At 41.4% G+C, this 20,163-nt stretch overlaps 1 protein-coding gene across 5 annotated transcripts in view; it reads left to right on the plus strand.

The window, feature by feature from the left end:
* Ipo9 (importin 9) overlaps nt 1-20,163 on the plus strand; it is a 42,369-nt gene that overhangs the window by 10,782 nt on the left and 11,424 nt on the right. For all 5 annotated transcript variants that reach the window (XM_050147699.1, XM_050147700.1, XM_050147701.1 and 2 more), the window contains 13 exons: nt 1,649-1,710; nt 1,893-1,979; nt 2,667-2,868; nt 5,244-5,332; nt 6,294-6,380; nt 7,261-7,380; nt 7,477-7,577; nt 7,746-7,804; nt 8,333-8,484; nt 10,102-10,200; nt 11,037-11,143; nt 12,115-12,254; nt 14,152-14,311. In XM_050147699.1, coding sequence (XP_050003656.1) covers nt 1,649-1,710; nt 1,893-1,979; nt 2,667-2,868; nt 5,244-5,332; nt 6,294-6,380; nt 7,261-7,380; nt 7,477-7,577; nt 7,746-7,804; nt 8,333-8,484; nt 10,102-10,200; nt 11,037-11,143; nt 12,115-12,254; nt 14,152-14,311 — 1,465 coding nt within the window. The remainder of the gene's footprint in view (nt 1-1,648; nt 1,711-1,892; nt 1,980-2,666; nt 2,869-5,243; nt 5,333-6,293; nt 6,381-7,260; nt 7,381-7,476; nt 7,578-7,745; nt 7,805-8,332; nt 8,485-10,101; nt 10,201-11,036; nt 11,144-12,114; nt 12,255-14,151; nt 14,312-20,163) is intronic.

Raw genomic sequence — 20,163 nt, forward strand, 5'->3', positions numbered from 1 at the left:
GCCAAAGCTGTTACACAGAGAAACCCTATCTCGGGGGGTGGGGGGTGCCTTCATATACTTGCTTGTTACATTGATACCTGTACTCTTTCTTTGTGGGTTTGGAAACTGGGGCTTAAAGGATAAATAACTTATTTAAGGACGTGTGGTAGCTTCAAGACTTGAGCTTAAACTTGCCTAAATCTAGTGCCCTTGCTGGGTTGTTTTATTTGTTTGTGGGGGTGGGGGGAGTAGTGTGTGTATATATGTGATTTGGGTCACATGCAATTTTAAATTTCCTACTAGCCATATTAAAGAGGTTTAAAAGGAAACAGATAAAATAATTTTAATACATAAAGCTAGAGAAATAACTCGGAGGTTAAGAACTCTTGCTGGTCTTCCAGAACCAAACCTAAGTTTGGTTCCCAGCATCTATGTTGGAAAACTCACAATTGTCTATAACCCTGGCTTCATGGGATCTTACAATCTAAAGTGCTCTTCTGGCCTCTGCTGGCACTTGCATACACGTGGCATACATCGATTCATGAATACACATGGGAATAAAACTTCAAAGCCAGGCGGTGGTGTTGCACTTCTTTAATCCCAACACTCGGAAAGCAGAGTCAGAACTCTGTGAGTTCGAGGCCAGCCGGGTCTACAAAGTGAGTTCCAGAACCAACCAGAACTGTTTCACAGAGAAACCCTACCTTAAAGAGCAAAAAGAAAAGGAAAAAAAAGAAAAGCTTTAAAATAATAGTGATTTTAATATTGGCTGATCGTAGTGACACACACCTTTAATCACAGCGCTCTGGATACAGAGGGCATCCTAATGCACATGAGTTCCAGGCCAGTCACAGATACATGATGGTGAGACCTTGTCTAAAAAATTAATTAATTAGCTAATGAATTAAATACTGTACTCATCTAACCTGGTGTAGTTCCACATCTAATCTTGGTTTGGTATTTTTAAGGTGTTAGGGTCGATGTGCCTTTAATCCTAGCACTCAGAAGGCAGGCTATGGGATCTCTAGAGTTTGAGGCCAGCCAGGATTGTGTAGTGAGAGTGTTGCAAAGAAAAACATTATTGAGATACTTTGTTTTCATGCTAAATTTGAAATGTAGGATGTTTACATTTACAGTCATCTCAGTCTGTGTGACTGGTGACCAACTATATTGGCTTTCACAATTCTAGACTGTGAGATAAAAATTAGGATGTATTTTTGATTTTACATTCTTGATACAGTGTTGACTTCTTTGCAAATGTGAACAAGTCTGTTTCTGTTTGGTAGTGAGAGTGTGTAGCATACTCCCATTATGCAGTCCAAGACTTGTTAATCAAACATGTGACTCACACCTGTGGCCCCAGTGCTTGATGAACTGGGGCAGGAGGATCTTGTTCAAGACTAAGCTACATGTCAAAATCCTGTCTTTTTTAAAAGTTTATATTGCACGTTGAAAACTATTCTTTGCAACCCTTATTTTGTTTTGTTTTTTAGGGTTAAGCCTGTTGAGCCAGGTTTTCTCAAACCAATTTCCTAAAATGGCTGCGCTGTCGAAGCAGTGGTTCACGTTTCTTTCTGAAACCTTTCCTTGTTGCTTCAAGGTTGAGCTCAGTGAATTGCTATGGCCTTCATGAATATCCTTAGACTCAGAGTAAAATTTTCTGTTTCAGAATTTGGCGTTCACCTGGCAGAGCTGACTGTAGATCCTCAGGGGGCACTGGCCATCCGTCAGGTGAGTCCCTTTACTTAGTAAGGGAACTTTCTTAGGGGAAAGAGAAAGGATAAGGGCAGTGTATCAAACAGGATTTTTGTACCAGATTTATGTATGATTCAGTTGTATCAAACCAAGTATGTGGTTTTATGTGTGAAAATAAGTTATTTCTTGTTGCACATGATGGCTTACTCTCTTCACAGCTGGCATCAGTCATCCTGAAGCAGTATGTGGAAACTCACTGGTGTTCCCAATCGGAAAAGTTCAGACCTCCTGAAACTACAGAAAGGGTAACAGCAGTTCTGTGGCTATCTACCTAGAAAGATGTGAGAGGCAGTCTTAATACGTTCAGCATTAGTCTAACATTTTTTTTTGATAACAGAAAACAAGACTAGGAAGAAAATAGTGAGTGGCATTATGATTACTATATATATATATGAGTATCATGATAGACTGTGTTCAAATCCAGTTCTACCCTTTTGCAGACCGTGAGAGCATTTGAAATCAGTTTAGCTGTGAACACTCTATTTCCTAAGTTTCCTAAATTAGAATTAAAATTACCATCGTCAGAGGGCTTAACAATGAAATGAAATAATACTTCTACTTAGTCCAGTTGCTAAGTACCCTGAGTACCCAAGAAGAGATGAGATACAGGTCTAGTACTGTGGGTTGGAACCTTCTACAATTGTCCAATATAAGCATCGCTGTGACTGGTGAACTCTTAAAATGTGGCTCCTGAGCCCAGTGTGGTAGTACACGCCTTTAATTCCAGCACTCGGGAGACAGAGGCCGGCGGATCTACTCAGTTCCAGGACAGCCAGGGCTACACAGAGCAACCCTGTCCTGAAAAAAACCAAAACTATAAAAAGTAAATTAAAAATGTGGCTACTATAACTGAACAACTAACATTGTCCCGAAGCAGATGGGTCTCTCTGCCTACCACCTGATTAATGACAAATGGCCTTTCCTCTTTACAGGCAAAAGTTGTTATTCGAGAGCTATTACCCAATGGGTTGAGAGAATCAATAAGCAAAGTGCGCTCCAGTGTGGCCTATGCTGTGTCTGCCATTGCCCATTGGGATTGGCCAGAAGCCTGGCCCCGCCTCTTCAGCCTGCTCATGGAGATGTTGGTGAGCGGAGACTTGAATGCCGTCCACGGGGCCATGCGCGTGCTGACAGGTATCAGAAGCATTTTCCCTGGTGCTGAGACTTGACCTTGTGAGAGGGACAAGAGCCATGTAATAATGTGTCCCAGACCAAAGAGCTGTTACATGTTGTTCCTCTCTTCTAGGTCTTTGTAAATGGTGATCTTCTAGTTTTTATCTCCACAGCCACCAGAAGTTCCATTGATTCTTTCCAGGGAATTGAGTTAGCATAGTTATACTTCCAAATCTTCACTTAGGAATACTGGAGGCTGAGGGTGTGATTCAGTGACAGAGCATGCACAAGCTGGAATACCACACACATACAATGATACAGTAATGCCATAACAAATAATTCGATTTTTGGTTAATAGTCTGATTGCACCTTGACCCTTCACATAGCCTCTTTGAGCCTTAGTTTCTAAGATGCTATCTTAACTACTGTTCAATTGCTCTGCAGAGACACCATGACCAACACAGCTCTTACAAAACTGGTTACCTGCACAAGGTCACACCAACAACGCCAGTCAATATTCCAATAACCAATAATGTTTCACTCAGTGGTTCACACAAAAAGGTGGAGGGTATAAAGGGGGAATGGGGACATGTTGGGGGTACCGAGGAGAGTGGACTGGGGAGTTGCTTATAGTCTTAGGGGTTAGTCCATGATTGTCTTGGTGGGGGGCAGACAGGCACGGTGCTAGAGCAGTAGCTGAGCGCTTTTCTGTGATCGAATAGCAGAGAGACAGACTTGGGACTTGGCATATAGGCTTTTGGAGCCTCAAAGTCCACCCCAGTATCATACTTCCTCCAACAAGGCCACACTTAATCCTTCTTAAACAGTTTCACTCCCTGGTGACTAAGCATCCAAATATATGAGCCTATGGATCTATTCTCATTCAAACCACTGCAGATGCTAAACTCAAAGGAGATTTGGTAGTTGATATATGCTAATCTATATAAAGCATTGAGTGTAACAACCAGCTGACAGTGTAGTAGACTCTGAGCAAACCTTAGTCATTAGGTTGAACATAGTTCATAAGTATTCTTTTCTATGTAATTGTCTCTATAGCCTCTTGAAAATATCGCAATTGGTTGTTCATCTTTTTTAAGATTTTATTTATTATGTATACAGTGTTCTGCCTGCAGGTAGACATGCAGGCCAGAAGAGGGCACCAGATCTCATTACAGATGGTTGTGAGCCACCATATGGTTGCTGGGAATTGAACTCAGGATCTTTGGAAGAGCAGCTAGTGCTCTTAACCACTGAACCGATTCTCCAGCCCGATTGTTCCATCTTAAGATGATTATATAAACACATGAGATGAAGTGTATAGTAATCAAAACTCAGAGACTTGTACTCTGCGGCTAGGTTGAACCAAGGAAAAATTAAGAGTAGCCAGAGTTCAGCTGAGTGAGCACGGTGTTACACACTGTTAAATCCAGCCCTGGGGCAAGGGGGAATCCTCCTGTTACCAAGCTCTGAGAGAAATGCCAGGCCTTGGTAGACTGTAACCTCTGACCAGCAGGGCCTCCCAACAGTTTGTTTAGTTTTATGAGACAGGGTTTCTCTGTGAAACAGTCCTGACTGTCCTGGAACTAACTCGCTTTGTAGACTAGGCTGGCCTCGAACTCACAGAGATCCTCTAAAATGCTGTGGTTAAATGTTTGTGCCACCCATCTTGGGGTCTTCTTTCTATTTGACTAAGGAAATTACTGTGCAGTGAGGTCGTTTTCTATCAGACTCTGAGTGGATGGCACTCAACCTCCATTCACAAATAGCTACTCTGATCATTTTCAAAGGAAGACAGACTTTCAGCTTTGCACCACAGTGGGTTAAACACCTTCACTTAGAGCGGCTCCAGAATTACACATTGATAAATGGAGTTGAAACTTAGTACAACTGTGGATGGGTAGTTGGTTGGTTAGTTTTTTTGAGATAGGTTAGCCCTAGCTGTCCTGGAACTCATTATGTAGACCAGGCTGCCCTTGAACTCCCAGGCCTGCAAGTCTACCTGCCTCTGCCTCCTGAGTGCTATGCCTGGCTTATGTTTGTTTTGTTATTTGCATTGAAGCAACTTATTGGGATGGAACTGAAAACTGAGCGGCAGTTGAGAGATCTCAGACATGTACCCAGGTGCTAACATGGTGCTCAACAGCAGGCCTGATTGTCTTTGCTTATATACAGTTGCGTTGCAGATCTCTTCAGTCTCATGTTGGTTTCCTGTCTTAATTTTGTGTGTCTTCCTTTTGTGTTCCTATACTCTCTCCCCTTCGAACAAATAATACTCTGGCTTCTCTTTCTTCCTTGAGGTGAGGCTGCTGGACCAGTGGCCATCCTTATATGCTAACTGGCTTGGAAATTTTCACACTTTGTCTTTATGAAGCACTTTTTATTTTTTGTCTTTGCAGAGTTTACTCGAGAAGTGACAGACACACAGATGCCACTTGTTGCTCCTGTCATTCTCCCAGAAATGTATAAGATCTTCACCATGGCTGAGGTATGAATCTCAGGCCAGTGGTTGCAGTGTTGTCTTGCTGTGGTCAGCATCCACCTCTCAGGTGGATGGTCATGGGATTTGTCAGTGATGCCCATACCAAAGAACTAGAACTTACAGTGGTCCAGATCAGAGATTGAATTGACCATAGTCTTTGATCTCGTGACTGTAAAGAGAAGCCTTTGATAAAAGCACTTGATAAAGTAACAGAAATATATCAATACACATAGCTTCTGGTACCCTATCCTCCTTGAGTTCATAATGCCACTCCTGACCTTGCCTACTCAGCCACGGATTTAGAAATAGTCTGTTACTATCTATGTACGTGTTAGTATGTATATAAATAGTGATCTGTTCACAATAATATGTAAACACTTATAGGTATTCAGCCTTCATAATCCCTTGCTCCCAATGAATACTCCACATTTTAAGAGATGCATAAAGAAATGGGGATACAGCTCTGTATAGAGCTTGTGATTAGTATTTGCAAGGTCCTGGGTTTATCTTCTATCATAACAAATAAAGCAGCAGCAGCTGCTGCACATGCTGTAATCCCAGTGCTCAGGATGCTGAGGCAGGAGAAACAACCCTATCTCCAGAAAAGGAGAAAACATACATTAGCCACACCCTGCGTGGTGGAATGTGTCTTTAATCCCAGCACTTGGGAGGCAGAGGCAGGCTGAGTTCTAGGCCAGTCTAGTCTACACAGTGAGTTGTAGGCCAAACTACAAAGTAAAGCCCTCTCTCAAAAAAAGAAATAAAAGGCTATGTTAGGATTTCAAGTATTATAGGACCTGTTTTTAGTCACAGACCTGTATATGAAAGGCTGATGCTTGTAAGTTCTGACATTTTGTTGAATTATTCTCTCTTAATTATTAAAACCTATTTACTACATAAGTGGGTTGAATCTATCTCTGGGATTTGGATTAGTCCTAGTTTCACTTCCCATGGTTTTTTTCCCTAGGTGTATGGTATTCGAACTCGTTCCCGAGCAGTAGAGATTTTTACTACTTGTGCCCATATGATCTGTAACATGGAGGAGCTAGAAAAGGTAAGTGAGCCTTAGGTTGGTAATTAACAAAATTTGTGCATCAGAGTCTTATTAGCCTTTTCCGTTGCCAATAACTCATTTCGTAAGTACCAGAAAGCATACTAGCCAGCCTTGTATAGATAGATTTAACTTTTTCATTGAATTTTTAACATAGATATTTTAGTTTTATAGTTCTTCAAATACCTTTCCTATATCCTTTTCTTTTTATTTTTTCTTTTTCTTTATTTTTATTTTTTTTTTAAGATTTATTTATTTATTATGTATACAACATTCCTTCCTTGTCTGCCTGCAGGCCAGAAGAGGGCACCAGATCTCATTATAAATGGCTGTGAACCACCATGTGGTTGCTGGGAATTGAACTCAGGACCTCTGGAAGAGCAGTCAGTGCTCTTAACCTCTGAGCCATCTCTCCAGCCCCTCCTTTTCTTTTTATTATATCTTTCTGTTTTGGTGATTTTTTGGTTTGGTTCTTCCATACTGGAAATTAAACCCAGAACCTCACACATTCCAGGCAAGCACTCTGCCGCTGAGCTGTACTTCCAGTCTTCCTATGTCCCTTCGTAATAGATCTCTTGAGCCTTTCTACTGTTGTAAGGCTGTTCTGTGTGAAAGAAAGCTAGCTGAAAATGCCGATTTCTGGGACCCAGGTACATTTCTGAGAAGTGGTCAGGTGGGATAGGTTTAAGAGACTAGAGTGAGGAACTGAAGGTAGGCGCTGAGGTCTGAAGTCTTGAGGAATTCCTGCAGTGACTGTAGCTGTGGCCTTTGATTAGGACCTGGCGCCAAGAGAACTCTAGATGCTTCAAAACTGAAATTAGTGTGTGTGTTGAAGCTATGGATTGGAGGTTTGTTCAGCATTGACTTTGGTTTCTGTTGTCAGGGTGCAGCCAAAGTCCTGATCTTTCCCGTGGTTCAGCAATTCACAGAGGCCTTTGTTCAGGCGCTCCAGATGCCAGATGGCCCCACATCTGACAGTGGTTTTAAGATGGAGGTTCTAAAGGTAAAGATATACAATCAGTGAGACTTGGAGTTGAGAGAGAATCAGAAATCATTGCTTCTGTGCTACTCAGTGGTTTTTTTGTTTTTCTCTTCTCAGGCAGTGACAGCCTTGGTGAAAAATTTCCCAAAGCACATGGTATCCTCCATGCAGCAGATCCTTCCCATTGTTTGGAACACTCTAACCGAAAGTGCTGCCTTATATCCTTTCCTGAGAACCCGAAGGACCCGCTGCCTGAAGCTGAGGGTCTATCCTTGGGTCTCACAGTTCTTCGTGGTGTGTGTGTTCTTAGTGTCGGGGTGCTAGCACTCCTTGTAGACTACATGTACAGCAGACTCTAGGTTCTCTGCCTTTACTCTACATCGTACTTATGTGAGGACAGAAGTGAATTACACGGAAGAAGTGGAAGATCCTGTGGACTCAGATGGTATGTAGTGTACCGGACCCTAACAGAAATACCAGTTCTTAGGGAAAGGAATCTGGCAAAGACAAGTGAGAGGCGGAAAACAAAAAGGCAGTAAAAGCATATTTCAGTGTATTGTGTGAGGCATGGAGAATCCATGTCTTCCATCTCATATTTGGGGACATTCAGAGTCCACTAAAAATCAAAGCGTTCGAGTTGTAGCGAAAATACCTGTGATATTTTGCCTCTTTGATGTCCCAGATGATGATACTCTCCATTTCTATGTCAATATGTAAGTATTTCAGATCAAAAATAGACATGCTGGGAAATGTTTATGTCCAATGCTTATGATTCTTTTACTCCTAAAAGCATTTACCGTCCTCAAAGTACCTTTCTTTGACTCTAAAGAAGGAAGCTAAAGCCTCCTCTACCAATACTTCAGGAGTAATTAGCAAGTATTTTCATTTTCAATTAATATACAAAGATAATGTCGTTTATTTCCAGAGTGAATGTTTTCTATTATTAATTTCTACTCTTGTATATTCCCTATAGGAGAAGTCCTAGGCTTTGAGAACCTCGTCTTTAGCATTTTTGAATTTGTCCATGCCCTACTAGAAAACAGCAAATTCAAAAGCACCGTTAAGAAGGCTCTGCCTGAGCTTATTTACTACATTATCCTGTACATGCAGATTACCGAGGAGCAGGTAAATGGTACTTGGGGAACAAGTTACTAACTTGTATTGGAAGCTTGAAGAATGTAACAGCTTGGTCAAGTAGACATCTCATTTCTGAAACAGACAGCAAGAGACTAACTTTATGTGAAATCCTAGAAAAAAAAAATTGGCATTATTTTCTCAACCAAATCCCTGAGTATTAGGAATTTTACCAACTCTGTTAGCTAAACTTTTATAATACTTTTCCATTAGGAAAATCCAAATTAAGCTAAGAAAATGTTATTCAGACTCAACTCTAAGTTTTGGTGATATGCAGGGTATAGTAATAGACTTTTAATTTCAGCTGCTGCCATCAACTTGCTTCTTCTTTTTTTGTTTTGTTTTTGTTTTTCAAGACAGGGTTTCTCTGTAGCTTTGGAGCCTGTCCTGAAACTAGCTCTTGTAGACCAGGCTGGCCTCGAACTCACAAAGATCCGCCTGCCTCTGCCTTCTAAGTGCTGGGATTAAAGGTGTGCGCCACCACCGCCCAGCAACTTGCTTCTTCTTTAGCCACATTGAAGTCTCAATGGCTTTCTGATCTGCATTTAGAGAAGGAACAAAAGAGTAACAACAGCCAGGTGGTGGAGCACACCTTCATTCCCAGTACTCAGGAGGCAGACACAGGTGGATCTCTGAGTTCAAGGCCAGCCTGGTCTACAGAGGGAGTTCTAGGACACAGCCAGGGCTACATAGAGGAAAACCTGTCTTCAAAAAAAAAAAAAAGTAAAAGTAAATGAATTTCCCCAGATCTGGGGAGAGTTGCAGGGAAGAGTGAAGTAGTGAATGTGTTCAAAACACATTGTATGAAGTTCTCAGAATTAATACAATTCTGTAGTTTTAACATAAGGAAAAAGGCTATATCAGTGTAGGCCATTGAGATGGTTCAGCAGGTAAACATTTTCACCAAGCCTGATAACCTGAGTTTAGTCCTGGTCCCATGTGGTGGGAGAGAACTGATTCCTCGTGGGCATAAATGTAACTTAAAAAAAGAAAATGAGATATAAATAACTATCTTTTAACACAAAAATTGTTATAATTTTATAGTAAATATCCCAGTATATTCAGAAAAAAATCTATTTATCACAGTAACAAGCTGATGACAGTAACTAAGTAATTTGTCAAATTCTTTTTGGGGAGTGGTTTGAGACAGAGTTTCTCTGTGTAGCCCTGGCTGTCTTGGAACATACTCTATAGACCAGGCTGGCCTCAAGCTCACCGAGATCTGCCTGCCTCTGCCTCTTGAGTTCTGATTTTAAAGGTGTGTGCCACCACCGCCTCTCTGGCAAATTTGTCAAATTCTAAAGAAGATTCTGCTACAGAGAAATAGCCATCTCTACAGATTTGGATAAATATTTGTTTCTCAATTTAAAAAAAAAAAAAAGAGAGAGAGAGAGAGACTTTAAAACACAGGGAGGCAGATAGATCCCTCCTTAGTTCAGGGTCAGCCAGGGCTATATAGCAAGACCCCCATCTCAAAAAGAAAAAGACTTTAGACTGGAGTGTGATTGGGAGAAAAGATTGAGGGCTTCCCATGGCTGCTGATAAAAAGAAGGAACATATAAACAAGAATGGCAGCCTCACAATAACCCGACCTCATCCTCATCACAGATTAAAGTGTGGACAGCTAACCCACAACAGTTTGTAGAAGATGAGGATGATGACACTTTCTCCTATACTGTAAGAATTGCAGCTCAAGACTTGTTGCTGGTAAGAGTTACGTTGCTTCTTCAACCAAATAACCCTCCAGTAATTGGAAGTTTCTTCTTCCTAGACATCTAACCCAAGGTAAGCAGCACTATTGGGCAACTTCACCTCAGACCTTTTTAAGGATTTAAGAAAGTTGCTCAAGAAATTTGAGACTTAGAAATTCCAAAGTTGTAGCAACTGGTTCATTAAATCAGGATGCTTCCGTTTGCTCCTGCCTTCAGCCAACTTCCATGGCACAAACCAGAAGCTGGCAAACTTAAAAAGATTGTTGGGAGATGAGCATGCAACACCAGCTCATGATTTCTTTGGCTCCTCCAGCTGGAGCACAGGGTTGTCTCTAGTCCAGCGTGCTGTGAAGAAACTGCTATGTCCTATTGGGTTTATTGGTGAATCATGTCTCATTACTGTTGAGTGCTTCTCAACTTACACGAGGAGCAGGGGATATAGCTCAGTAGTAGAGCACTTGCGTAGCATGTGCAAAGTCAGCTTGACTGAATTGCTGAACCAAAAAAGAAGTAGAATAGGAAAAAAAATTATGTGCTATAGTGGCCTCAAATCTTTATGGTCAGTCAGCTTCCAAGACAATAAATTTCTGGTCCATTGTCATCCAAAGCTAACTGTTATTTTTTTGCTTAATGCCTCATTTAATAGAGCCAAACACTTCGACTATTTAGAGCTATTTAGGCTTACAATGCATAAACACTACAGAATTTCATCAGAGACCCTGAATTAATGGGGTCACTTTTAATATACCTAATCAGGCTCTAGTATGGGTGTGTCAAGTGTTTGAACCGTCCACACACATACATTTATTTTTAGATCTTCTCTCTCCCTAGGCTGTGGCCACAGATTTCCAGAATGAGAGTGCAGCAGCCCTGGCTGCGGCAGCCACTCGGCATTTACAAGAAGCTGAGCAGACCAAAAGCAGTGGCACTGAGCACTGGTAAGAACATGCAGAAGCTGGGCTGCCCACCACCCTCATGGCAGCCAACAAGCAGCTGACAGCCATCTATAACTCCAGTTTCAGCAGACCCCCCCCCCCCCCCCCCCCCCCCCCCCCCCCCCCCCCCCCCCCCCCGTCTTCTGTCTTCTGAAGGCACCAGGCACTCTGGCAGGACACAGAGGCAGGAAGGCAGGCAGTGCATGTATGTGGTAACAAGCATGCGTGTATGCAGCGCTCTCATCCTTTATGATAGGCCAATGGCACTATTAAAGTGGAGTAGGTCTCAGGAGCACAAGAACCCAAATCTCTGCTGCGTGGAAACACAGGAAACCAGAGCCCTCCCCATAAAACTCATGCACTGTCTCACAGGCTCTAAGCTCCCTTGCGACTGGATATGGTACATGACTTCTGTCGTAGCACTTGGGAGCTAGAGGCAAGAGATTTAGAAGTTGAAGGTCGTTCTTCCTTGATACATAGTGAGTTTGAGGCAAGCATATGTAATACCCCGTCTCAAAAAATAAGGACTGGGGTGGGGGGATGACACATGCCTTTAGTCCCAGCACTCAGTCAGACGCAGGCAAATTGAGTACAAGGCCAGCCTGATCTACAGAGCAAGTTTCAGGACTACACAGAAAAACCAAAATAATAATAATAATAATAGCTGATTAGATGAATCCGCAGGTAAGGACACTTAAAGTCAAGCCTGACAAACTGAGTTCAGTCCCTAGAACCCACAGCATAGAAGTAATGGATTGACCTCTGCATGCATGCCATTACTAGTAAATGCTCCTACACAGTAGGTAGGCAGGTAGGCAGATGTAAGAATATTGTTTTAAATAAATAAATTAGAAATAAAGATAAATGACTTTGGGATCATCATTCTGGAATACCTTTTTCTACCTGGCCTTACCTCAAATACCTTTATTTCAGAAGTGTAGTTTGTTTTAGCAACTGCAATATCCTTTTTGCAGGTGGAAAATCCATGAGGCCTGCATGCTTGCTCTAGGCTCAGTGAAGTCCATCATCACTGACAGTGTGAAAAATGGCAGGATCCATTTTGACATGCATGGGTTCCTGACCAACGTCATTCTTGCAGACCTCAACCTGTCAGGTATGTTTTAATGTGTGCCAGGATTCTAGATCTTGGGACTTGCTATTAACTCACATACCCTTTGTTTGTGTGTCTGTGTGAGTATGGTGTATGCATACCACAGGCCAGAAGAGGTTGTCAAGTATCCTATATCGCTCTCTGGTTATTCCTTTGAGGCAAGGTGTTGCCTTGAACCTGAAGGTCGCATCTTGGCTAGACCAAAATCCAGCAAGCCCAGTCCTACGTCTCTGCCTCTGTCAGAGCTGGAGTTACAGATATTTCCTGACTTGTTGCATGGATGCTGTGATCCAAATTCTTAGCCTAATGATTACAGAGCAAACATTCTTAACCCCTGAGCCATCTCTTAGCCCCCTTTTCTTCTCTCTTCCCCTTCACGTCTCTTAGTTTTGTGTATGTTTGTGTATTTAGATCTGAGTTCAATTCTTTAATACCCCAAGGGGTATGGCTCACCACTTGTAACTCAAGCTCCAAAGAAACTGATGCCCTCTTCTGGCAACTACTGGCATTGCACTCATGTACACCTTCACATACATCCACATAATTGAGATTAAAATCTTTAAACAAAAACATAAGAATTGTGACTCGTATCCATTCCTTTAGTTATCATAGTCATGATGTCATATATGTACATGTTACCTCTGGAAAATGCCCTTGTTCACTTGTGAAGTAATGAGAACAAAAAAATTAATGTCTTGATATTCTTTAAAAATGATTTTCGGGGTTGGGTAGTGTTGGTGCACACCTTTAATCCCAGCACTTGGGAAGCCAAGGCAGGTGAATCTCTGAATTCGAGGCCAGCCAGGGCTACGCAGAAAAACCTTATCTTGAAATCTTCCCCCTCCCCCCCCCAAAATAATTTGGGGTCCTGGAGAGATGGCTCAGCAGTTAAGAACATTGGCTGTTTGATTGCCAGCATCCACATGGTGACTCACAGCTGTCTGTAACTCTAGTTCCAGGGATGCCATGCCCTCTTCTGGCCTCTGGGCACTAGGCACTCATGTAACATACAAATATACATACAGACAAAACACCCATACACATAAGATTATGAAATGTTTAAATTAAAGAATAATTTTAGCTATAAAGATGTTCAGGAACACCTGGTCCATATCTAGGCAATTATTGCCTCTGTATACCTAAAATGTTAGTAATTATTTACTGGTCTGTTAGGAGCTATTCAATAATTCCTGTCAGTTAAATATTTTAGTGTGAATGACTAAGCTACACTCTTTGACAGGCTGAATAAATTCAGTTGCCTCAAGCAGTTTGTGCTTGGCAGGAGGTAGTAATTCTTACACTAGTGGATAGACTCAAACAAAATACAGCAGACGAGGAAGCTGAGCATATGGAATTACAGGAGCTCAGAGGTAATTGGGATTACTTGCCTAAGAGATCACTGGAGTGATATAAAAGAGGAATGTGTTGACTTGTAATTTAAACAAAGGCCAGAGTTGACAGAGCAAGGTTGAGTTTCCAGGACTGGGTATGTGCTTGAGTTTTGTAGCCATCAAGAGAGACTTGAATGCCATCACTAGTGTTGTGCATATTTGGTGGACTATAAAATTATTTGGCAGGTTATTAATAGAGGGATAACATAGAGCTGTAATTTATGTTCTAGTGTAATAGGAAGAAAGTGCAGTGGGGAAAGATTTAGATGAACTATAGTGTAGGCAAGAAATGACAAGGGCTTTAGTCAGAATATTTAGTAGTCAGGTAGAATTAAGAAATTGATTCTGTACTAATCGTTGTGCATATTCTTTTAGCATATGAAACTGCTTTTTCAGTCATATATGTTATGTAGCATCCAGTTATTTAACATTTGAGAAATGGAGTTGGGAAGGAGGAGGGGCAAGAGGAACTTTTCATTGTCTGAACTGTAATTGCTCTTTCATCTTAGCGTCCCCTTTCCTCTTGGGACGAGCACTGTGGGCTGCCAGTCGTTTCACTGTTGCTATGTCTCCTGAACTGATTCAGCAGTTCCTACAGGCGACAGTTAGTGGTCTTCATGAAACACAGCCCCCATCAGTTCGGATTTCTGCTGTGAGAGCCATCTGGGGGTAAGTATGCTAAATGGTGAGAACTGCTTAAAGAGAAACTGACTCGGACAGAGAGCATCACAGCTGTCCCGTGCACTATAATGTTTGGAAATTTCTCCTTCAGGAGGAATATGGGAAAGAAAGGAAAAAAGCAGTGCAGGTGACTTCAGAAAGTTCCCTTTTGTTCCTCATTCCTGTTAATTCACTCCAGCTGTGAAGTCACTTAGGCAGCTTTCTTTCTTCAGTGGAGGGGCATAGCCCAAGGTTCTGAGTGATAAGTAATTTGTGTAAGAGTTGCAGTATTGTCGAGGGACATAAGTCTGACTAGCAACCACATCCTTGCTATAGTCTCTGTGTTAGAAACCAAATTTGAAAGAATGTGGCTTAGAAACACGGTTCATTTTTCCAGTTTCATATATTTTTCATAGGTTCAGACTAGAGTTTTAGTAGTCAACATGGATGAGTGTTTGCTTGCACATATGTCTGTATACCAGGTGCATATTTGGTGCCCATAGAGGTTTGAAGAGGACATTGGATGGATCTTCTGGAACTGGAGCTATAGACAGTTGTGAATGCTGGGATTTAAGGCCGGGTCCTGCACAGGAACAAGTGTTCTTAACTGCCATCCCCTATCCCCAGGCCTGAACAGTGTTATTTAAGGTTTAAATTTAAGCATCTCAATTGAATTCTATGCATGAGAAATACAGTTTATCTTTCTATCCTATCATCTTAACTTTTGAAACAGTAACTGAGAAACCATGCATTGAGAGAGAAAGAGGGAGGCTGGGAGGGATATCCTTAGTTAGGGAGCACTGCTGTTATGTGTTGAACAGTAAATGGCACAGCCATGAACAAAGGACCGTCTTTTCCTGTGCAGTCTTGGTAAAGCAGATCCTTGGATCTAAATGAATTTAAAATGTATTGTACTAAGAGAAACCACATATAGCTTTTCAGAAAGCTCTGAAGCCATTCTAAGGAGGAAGCCCTAACTTGGTTAACCACTGCCCATATTGCTTTTGACCTTTGTAAAACTTGATTTCATCTACATGAATTAATTATTCCCTGAAGCCTTAGACATCCCTTGTGGACAGTTGTCAGTATAAAATTAAAAGCAGGTGCTGGAGAGATGATTTAGCAGTTAAGAGCACATATTGTTCTTGAAGAGGACTCAAGTTTGATTCCCAGTACCCAGTCAGGCAGTTTACAACCACCTGTAACTCCAACTCTAGATCTGAAACACCCTAGACCTCCTCTTACACATAAATAAATAATAATATTTTTATGAAAAAATTAGCTGGGCGGAGTGGCACACACCTTTAATTCCAGCACTCAGGAGGCAGCGGCAGGCGGATCTCTGTGAGTTCGAGACCAACCTGGTCTACAAGAGCTCGTTCCAGAACAGGCTCCAAAGCTACAGAGAAACCCTGTCTCGAAAACAAACAAACAAAAGAAAGAAAGAAAAAAATTAAAAGCCTTTGCCAACAAAATAAGAACAAAACCATTAAAATCTATATATGTGTGTGTATTGCTTAAAAGTTTAAAAATGGGCCAGGAACAAAACCAGGATAATAAATTTAAAAGTAGATTATGAATTGGTAAAAGAAATGAGTCTACTCTGTGTTGTGATTACACAGAAATGTTCAAACTGAGAAAGAGTTTGATATGTGTTTACTCAGGGTAAACACACCCCTTTTCTCGTGGGGTGTTTTAGAAAATAAACGCTTTCATTTAGTGTGTGTGTGGTACATATATTCATATATACATATGTGTGTGTATATATACATACATGTGTATGTGTGTATGTTTGGTTACAATAAGCTTAAATTTTATAGTCAGAAAAAAGTATTGAGAGGCTGGAGAGATGGCTCAGCAGTTAAGAATGCTCAGTGTATACTCATGAGTACTAGAGTTAAGATCCTAGCACCTGCTGGGTGTGGTGATACATGCCTTTAATCCCAGCATTCAGGGGCAGGAGCAGGGGCAGGCGGATTTCTGTGAGTTCAAGACCAGCCTGAATTGGTCTACTGAGTGAGTTCCAGGACCACCAAGGCTACATAGAGAAACCCTGGGGGGGTCAGAGAGATGGGGGGGGAAGGAAGGAAGGAAGGAAGGAAGGAAGGAAGGAAGGAAGGAAGAGAGAGAGAGAAAGGAAAGAAAGACAGACCCTAGCACCTGTGTAACAAGCTGGCCACCCTGCACACTTCCATAACTCCAGCTGCAAGGGAAGTGGGAAGAGACCGGAGAGTCACCTGAGAGAACAAGCCTTAAGTTCAGGAAGAGACCGTGCCTCAAAAAAGAATAGCTGAAAAGTGATAAGGAACACAGCGCCCTCTTCTGGCCTCTACATGTACACAGACACATGCGCCTGCATATATACATGTGCATACAGACAAACATTTACTCAAAAATAAATAAAAATCTTTAATGTGGAGATATTTTTAGTACCTAATGTATAGTTCTCAGTGACTCCTTAGGCAGTGATCTGCTGGTTTCCCTAATGCCAGAGAGTAGTGGGCACCCACTCCTTTACAGAGTTATACAAATGACCTCAGACACCAGATCCCCTAAACCATGTCTGAAAGTTCCAAGAGCTACCCTGGGGGGCTGGAGAGAGAACAGAATTAAAAGTTCCTACTCTTGCAGAAGACCTGAGTTGGGGGTCCCAGCACCCAGATGGGGCAGCTCATGACCCCCTGTTAGTCCAGCTCTAGTGGGGCTCAAAAACCTCTGGTCTCCATAAACTCCTGTATTCTCACACATACCCCCACACATCCAAAATTATAAAATGATAACAAAAATAAATCTTTGGGTCAGAGAGATGGCTCAATGGTTAAGAGGTGCTCACTGCTCCTTTTTTATTTGTTTTTGTGAGGGGGCGGTTGTTTGTTTTATTTTTTTTTTTTTTGTGCGTTTTCTTGGCCTTTTGAGACAGTGTTTCTCTGTGTAGGTAGCCTTGGCTATCCTGAAACTCACTCTGTAGACCAGGCTGGCCTTAAATTCACAGAGATACACCTGATTCTGCCTCCCAAGTGCTGGGATTAAAGTCATGCACCACCATTGCTGGACTTACTCTGGGGAGTTTTCTTTCAAGTTTCGTTGTATTTTTAAGTATTTGTATGTGGCCATGTGCATTTGAGTGCAGATATCTCTGGAAGCCTAAGAGACAACAGGCAGTTGTGAGCTGCCTAGTATGGGTGCTAGGAAACAAAAGCAGGTCCTCTAGAAGAACAGACTGTGCCTGAACCCCTGGAGTTTCAAATATAACATTTTTGTTCATCATAGCATCCTTGCTTTTTCCTTTTGTACCAGCTTTATAATTTATTCCCCCATGCAGTTGCTTATATGACAATATAAACAACCTTAAATGATTTCTGAACAAGGTATTTGTTGATATATAATTAGACTTTTGTCAGATTTTTCTGGTCATATTTATGACTGACTTTTTTCAGGTTTTTTGTTTGTTTGGTTTTGTTTTCTTGTTTGTTTGGTTTTTTGTTTGTTTGGGGGACTTTATTGTTTTTAGTTTTGTTTCTCTGTGTAATAGCTCTGGCTATTCTGGAACTCACTTTTGTAGACTAGGCTGGCCTCGAACTTACAGAGATATGCCTGCCTCTGCCTCCTGAGTGCCGGGAACTGGCTTTTATTAATTGTGTATGTATTAATTTAATGTGCATGGGTGTTTTGCCTGTGTGTATGTCTGTGCACTAGGAAGTCCAGCACTGTGAAACTGAGCTTCCATGTGGGTGCTGGGAATTGAACCTGAGTCCTCTGCAAGAACAATTGTTCTAAACCCCAGAGTATCTTTCCAGCCTCCACCCCCACCCCAGGTCTAACTTGTAAAGGCTGAAATGACACCTCACTTTGATCAGCTCTGGACTCTTGTTTCTTGTTTTGTTATCTTGCCTTAATTACAAGGGCGATGATGCTGATTTTCTGTTCTAAAAAGATCCACTGCTTGGCTCAAATTATTATAGCAATATACAGCTAAAAGTTGAAACATCAACTAGGAAGCTGCTGTAGTAATGCAGACAGAAGTTTCTACTGCAGTCTATAAGAGTAGCCAGTAGAAGATGGGGAGGAAGCCATGAGAAGGTAGGAACAAAGCTCTGAAACTAGGATTTTTTTTTCCTTTTCAAGATCTAAGGGTACAAAGTTGCTGAAGCAAAGAGTAGAGAAGTAGTGTAGACTTGTCAATAAATAGTAAGCTTAGTAGTCAATATTTTGATTTTTCAGTTATTTGTAAGAAATATATTCTGGAAGAACCAATAAGCAGTGACCATATGGTGGTTTACAACTATCTCCAGTTCCAGGTTACAGCGCCCTCTTCTGGCCTCTCAGGACTAGGCACATGAGTTGTTTCAGGCAAAACTCATACATATAGAATTAAATAAATCCCAAAACAGTTTAAAAGAAAAAGAAAGAAGTAAGGTCTGAGCAAAAAGCAAGTCTATGGCAAATGCAAGCCCACAAAACTGTAGCTTCACTGGTCATTGTGGAACTTTATGTGACTATAAAACAAACAGGAGTGGGGTTTGATGACACGCACCTTTCAGCCAGCACACCTGGAGGCAGAGGCAGGTGAAACTCTGGGTTCAAGACCAATCTTGTCTACATATCAATTTCCAGTTCAGTCAGACTACATAGTGAAACCCTGTCTTTAAAAATTATTGACTACCTACTAACAGGGTGTTATTTAGAGAAACAATGTTTTTATTTTTATTTTTATTTATTACTGCCATTCTATTGTAATTTTTAACTAATTAAAATTAATTTACTTAATTAAGGGAGGGCATGTGGGCATCTGCAACCAAAGCACACAAAGAACAACTTGTGGCAGTCAGTTCTCTCTTTCCACTATGTGGGTCCTAAGGATCCAACTCAGATCCCCAGGTTTGTCAGCAAAACACCTTTGTCCATTGAGCCATTTACCAGTTAGCTCATCCCCTGGCACTACCATTCTGAAAAGAGGCGTTGGACTGGAGGTGTAGTTCCGTGTCAGAGAATTTGCCTGGTATGTGCAAAGCCCTGAACTCCATCCCCATCAGAAAAGAGGGAAAGTGAAGGTTTAAATAATATGTTTGTAGCATTTGTATGCCATGAGAGACAGTAAGCAATATTCAGTAAATATTTGTTGATTAAGAGATGAATAGACCTGCGTAGAGAAGTTTAGACCCCAAAGGTAAAGTATTAACTTTGTAAGTACATATAAGACTGTTTACATAAATTAAACTCAATTTTGTCCCCCCAAAAACTTATAGCACAAAAATTTGTTACATGGAAATTAAAAAAATAGTCTCCTATTATACAATTGTAATGAAAAGATGTTTTAAGACTACATTTGGTTTTTGTTTTTTCTTTTTGTGAGTTGTCTTGTTTTGGTTTTGAGACAGGGTCTCACTGTGTAGCCCTGGCAGCCTGAACTTGCCCTGTAGACAAGGCTGGACATGAGCTACAGCATACAAGTGGAAGCCAGAGAATAACTTCCAAGAGTGGTTCTCTCCCCCTCTGTGTAGAGTCTAGGGGCCAGCTCAGGTCATCAGGCTTGGGGGAAGTACCTTTACTGGCTGAGCCATCTTGCCAGCTTTATACATTCAAATCTTGGTAATTTAACACTGTGGTCTGAGGACTCATAAGACATTTAACCTAGTCTCTTAATAGTTTGGGTGTGATGCTATAACTGGATTTGCCTCATCACCGGAGAGGAATGAACTTTTTTCAAAATATCTGATATTTTAAGAAGGTAAAATTAGAGGTGCTGATATTCATGTACTATGCTACAGAAAGATATAAAACCATAGCTAACTATAGAAGTGGCTCTATAAAGCTGTGTATGCATGTTTCATATAAGATTGGAAAGCCTAAGCATTGAAGGG

The sequence above is a fragment of the Alexandromys fortis genome, unplaced genomic scaffold (genome assembly GCF_014885135.2).
Source record: "Alexandromys fortis isolate MF-2015 unplaced genomic scaffold, M_Fortis_MF-2015_v1.1 scaffold_58, whole genome shotgun sequence".
Classification (NCBI taxonomy): domain Eukaryota; kingdom Metazoa; phylum Chordata; class Mammalia; order Rodentia; family Cricetidae; genus Alexandromys; species Alexandromys fortis.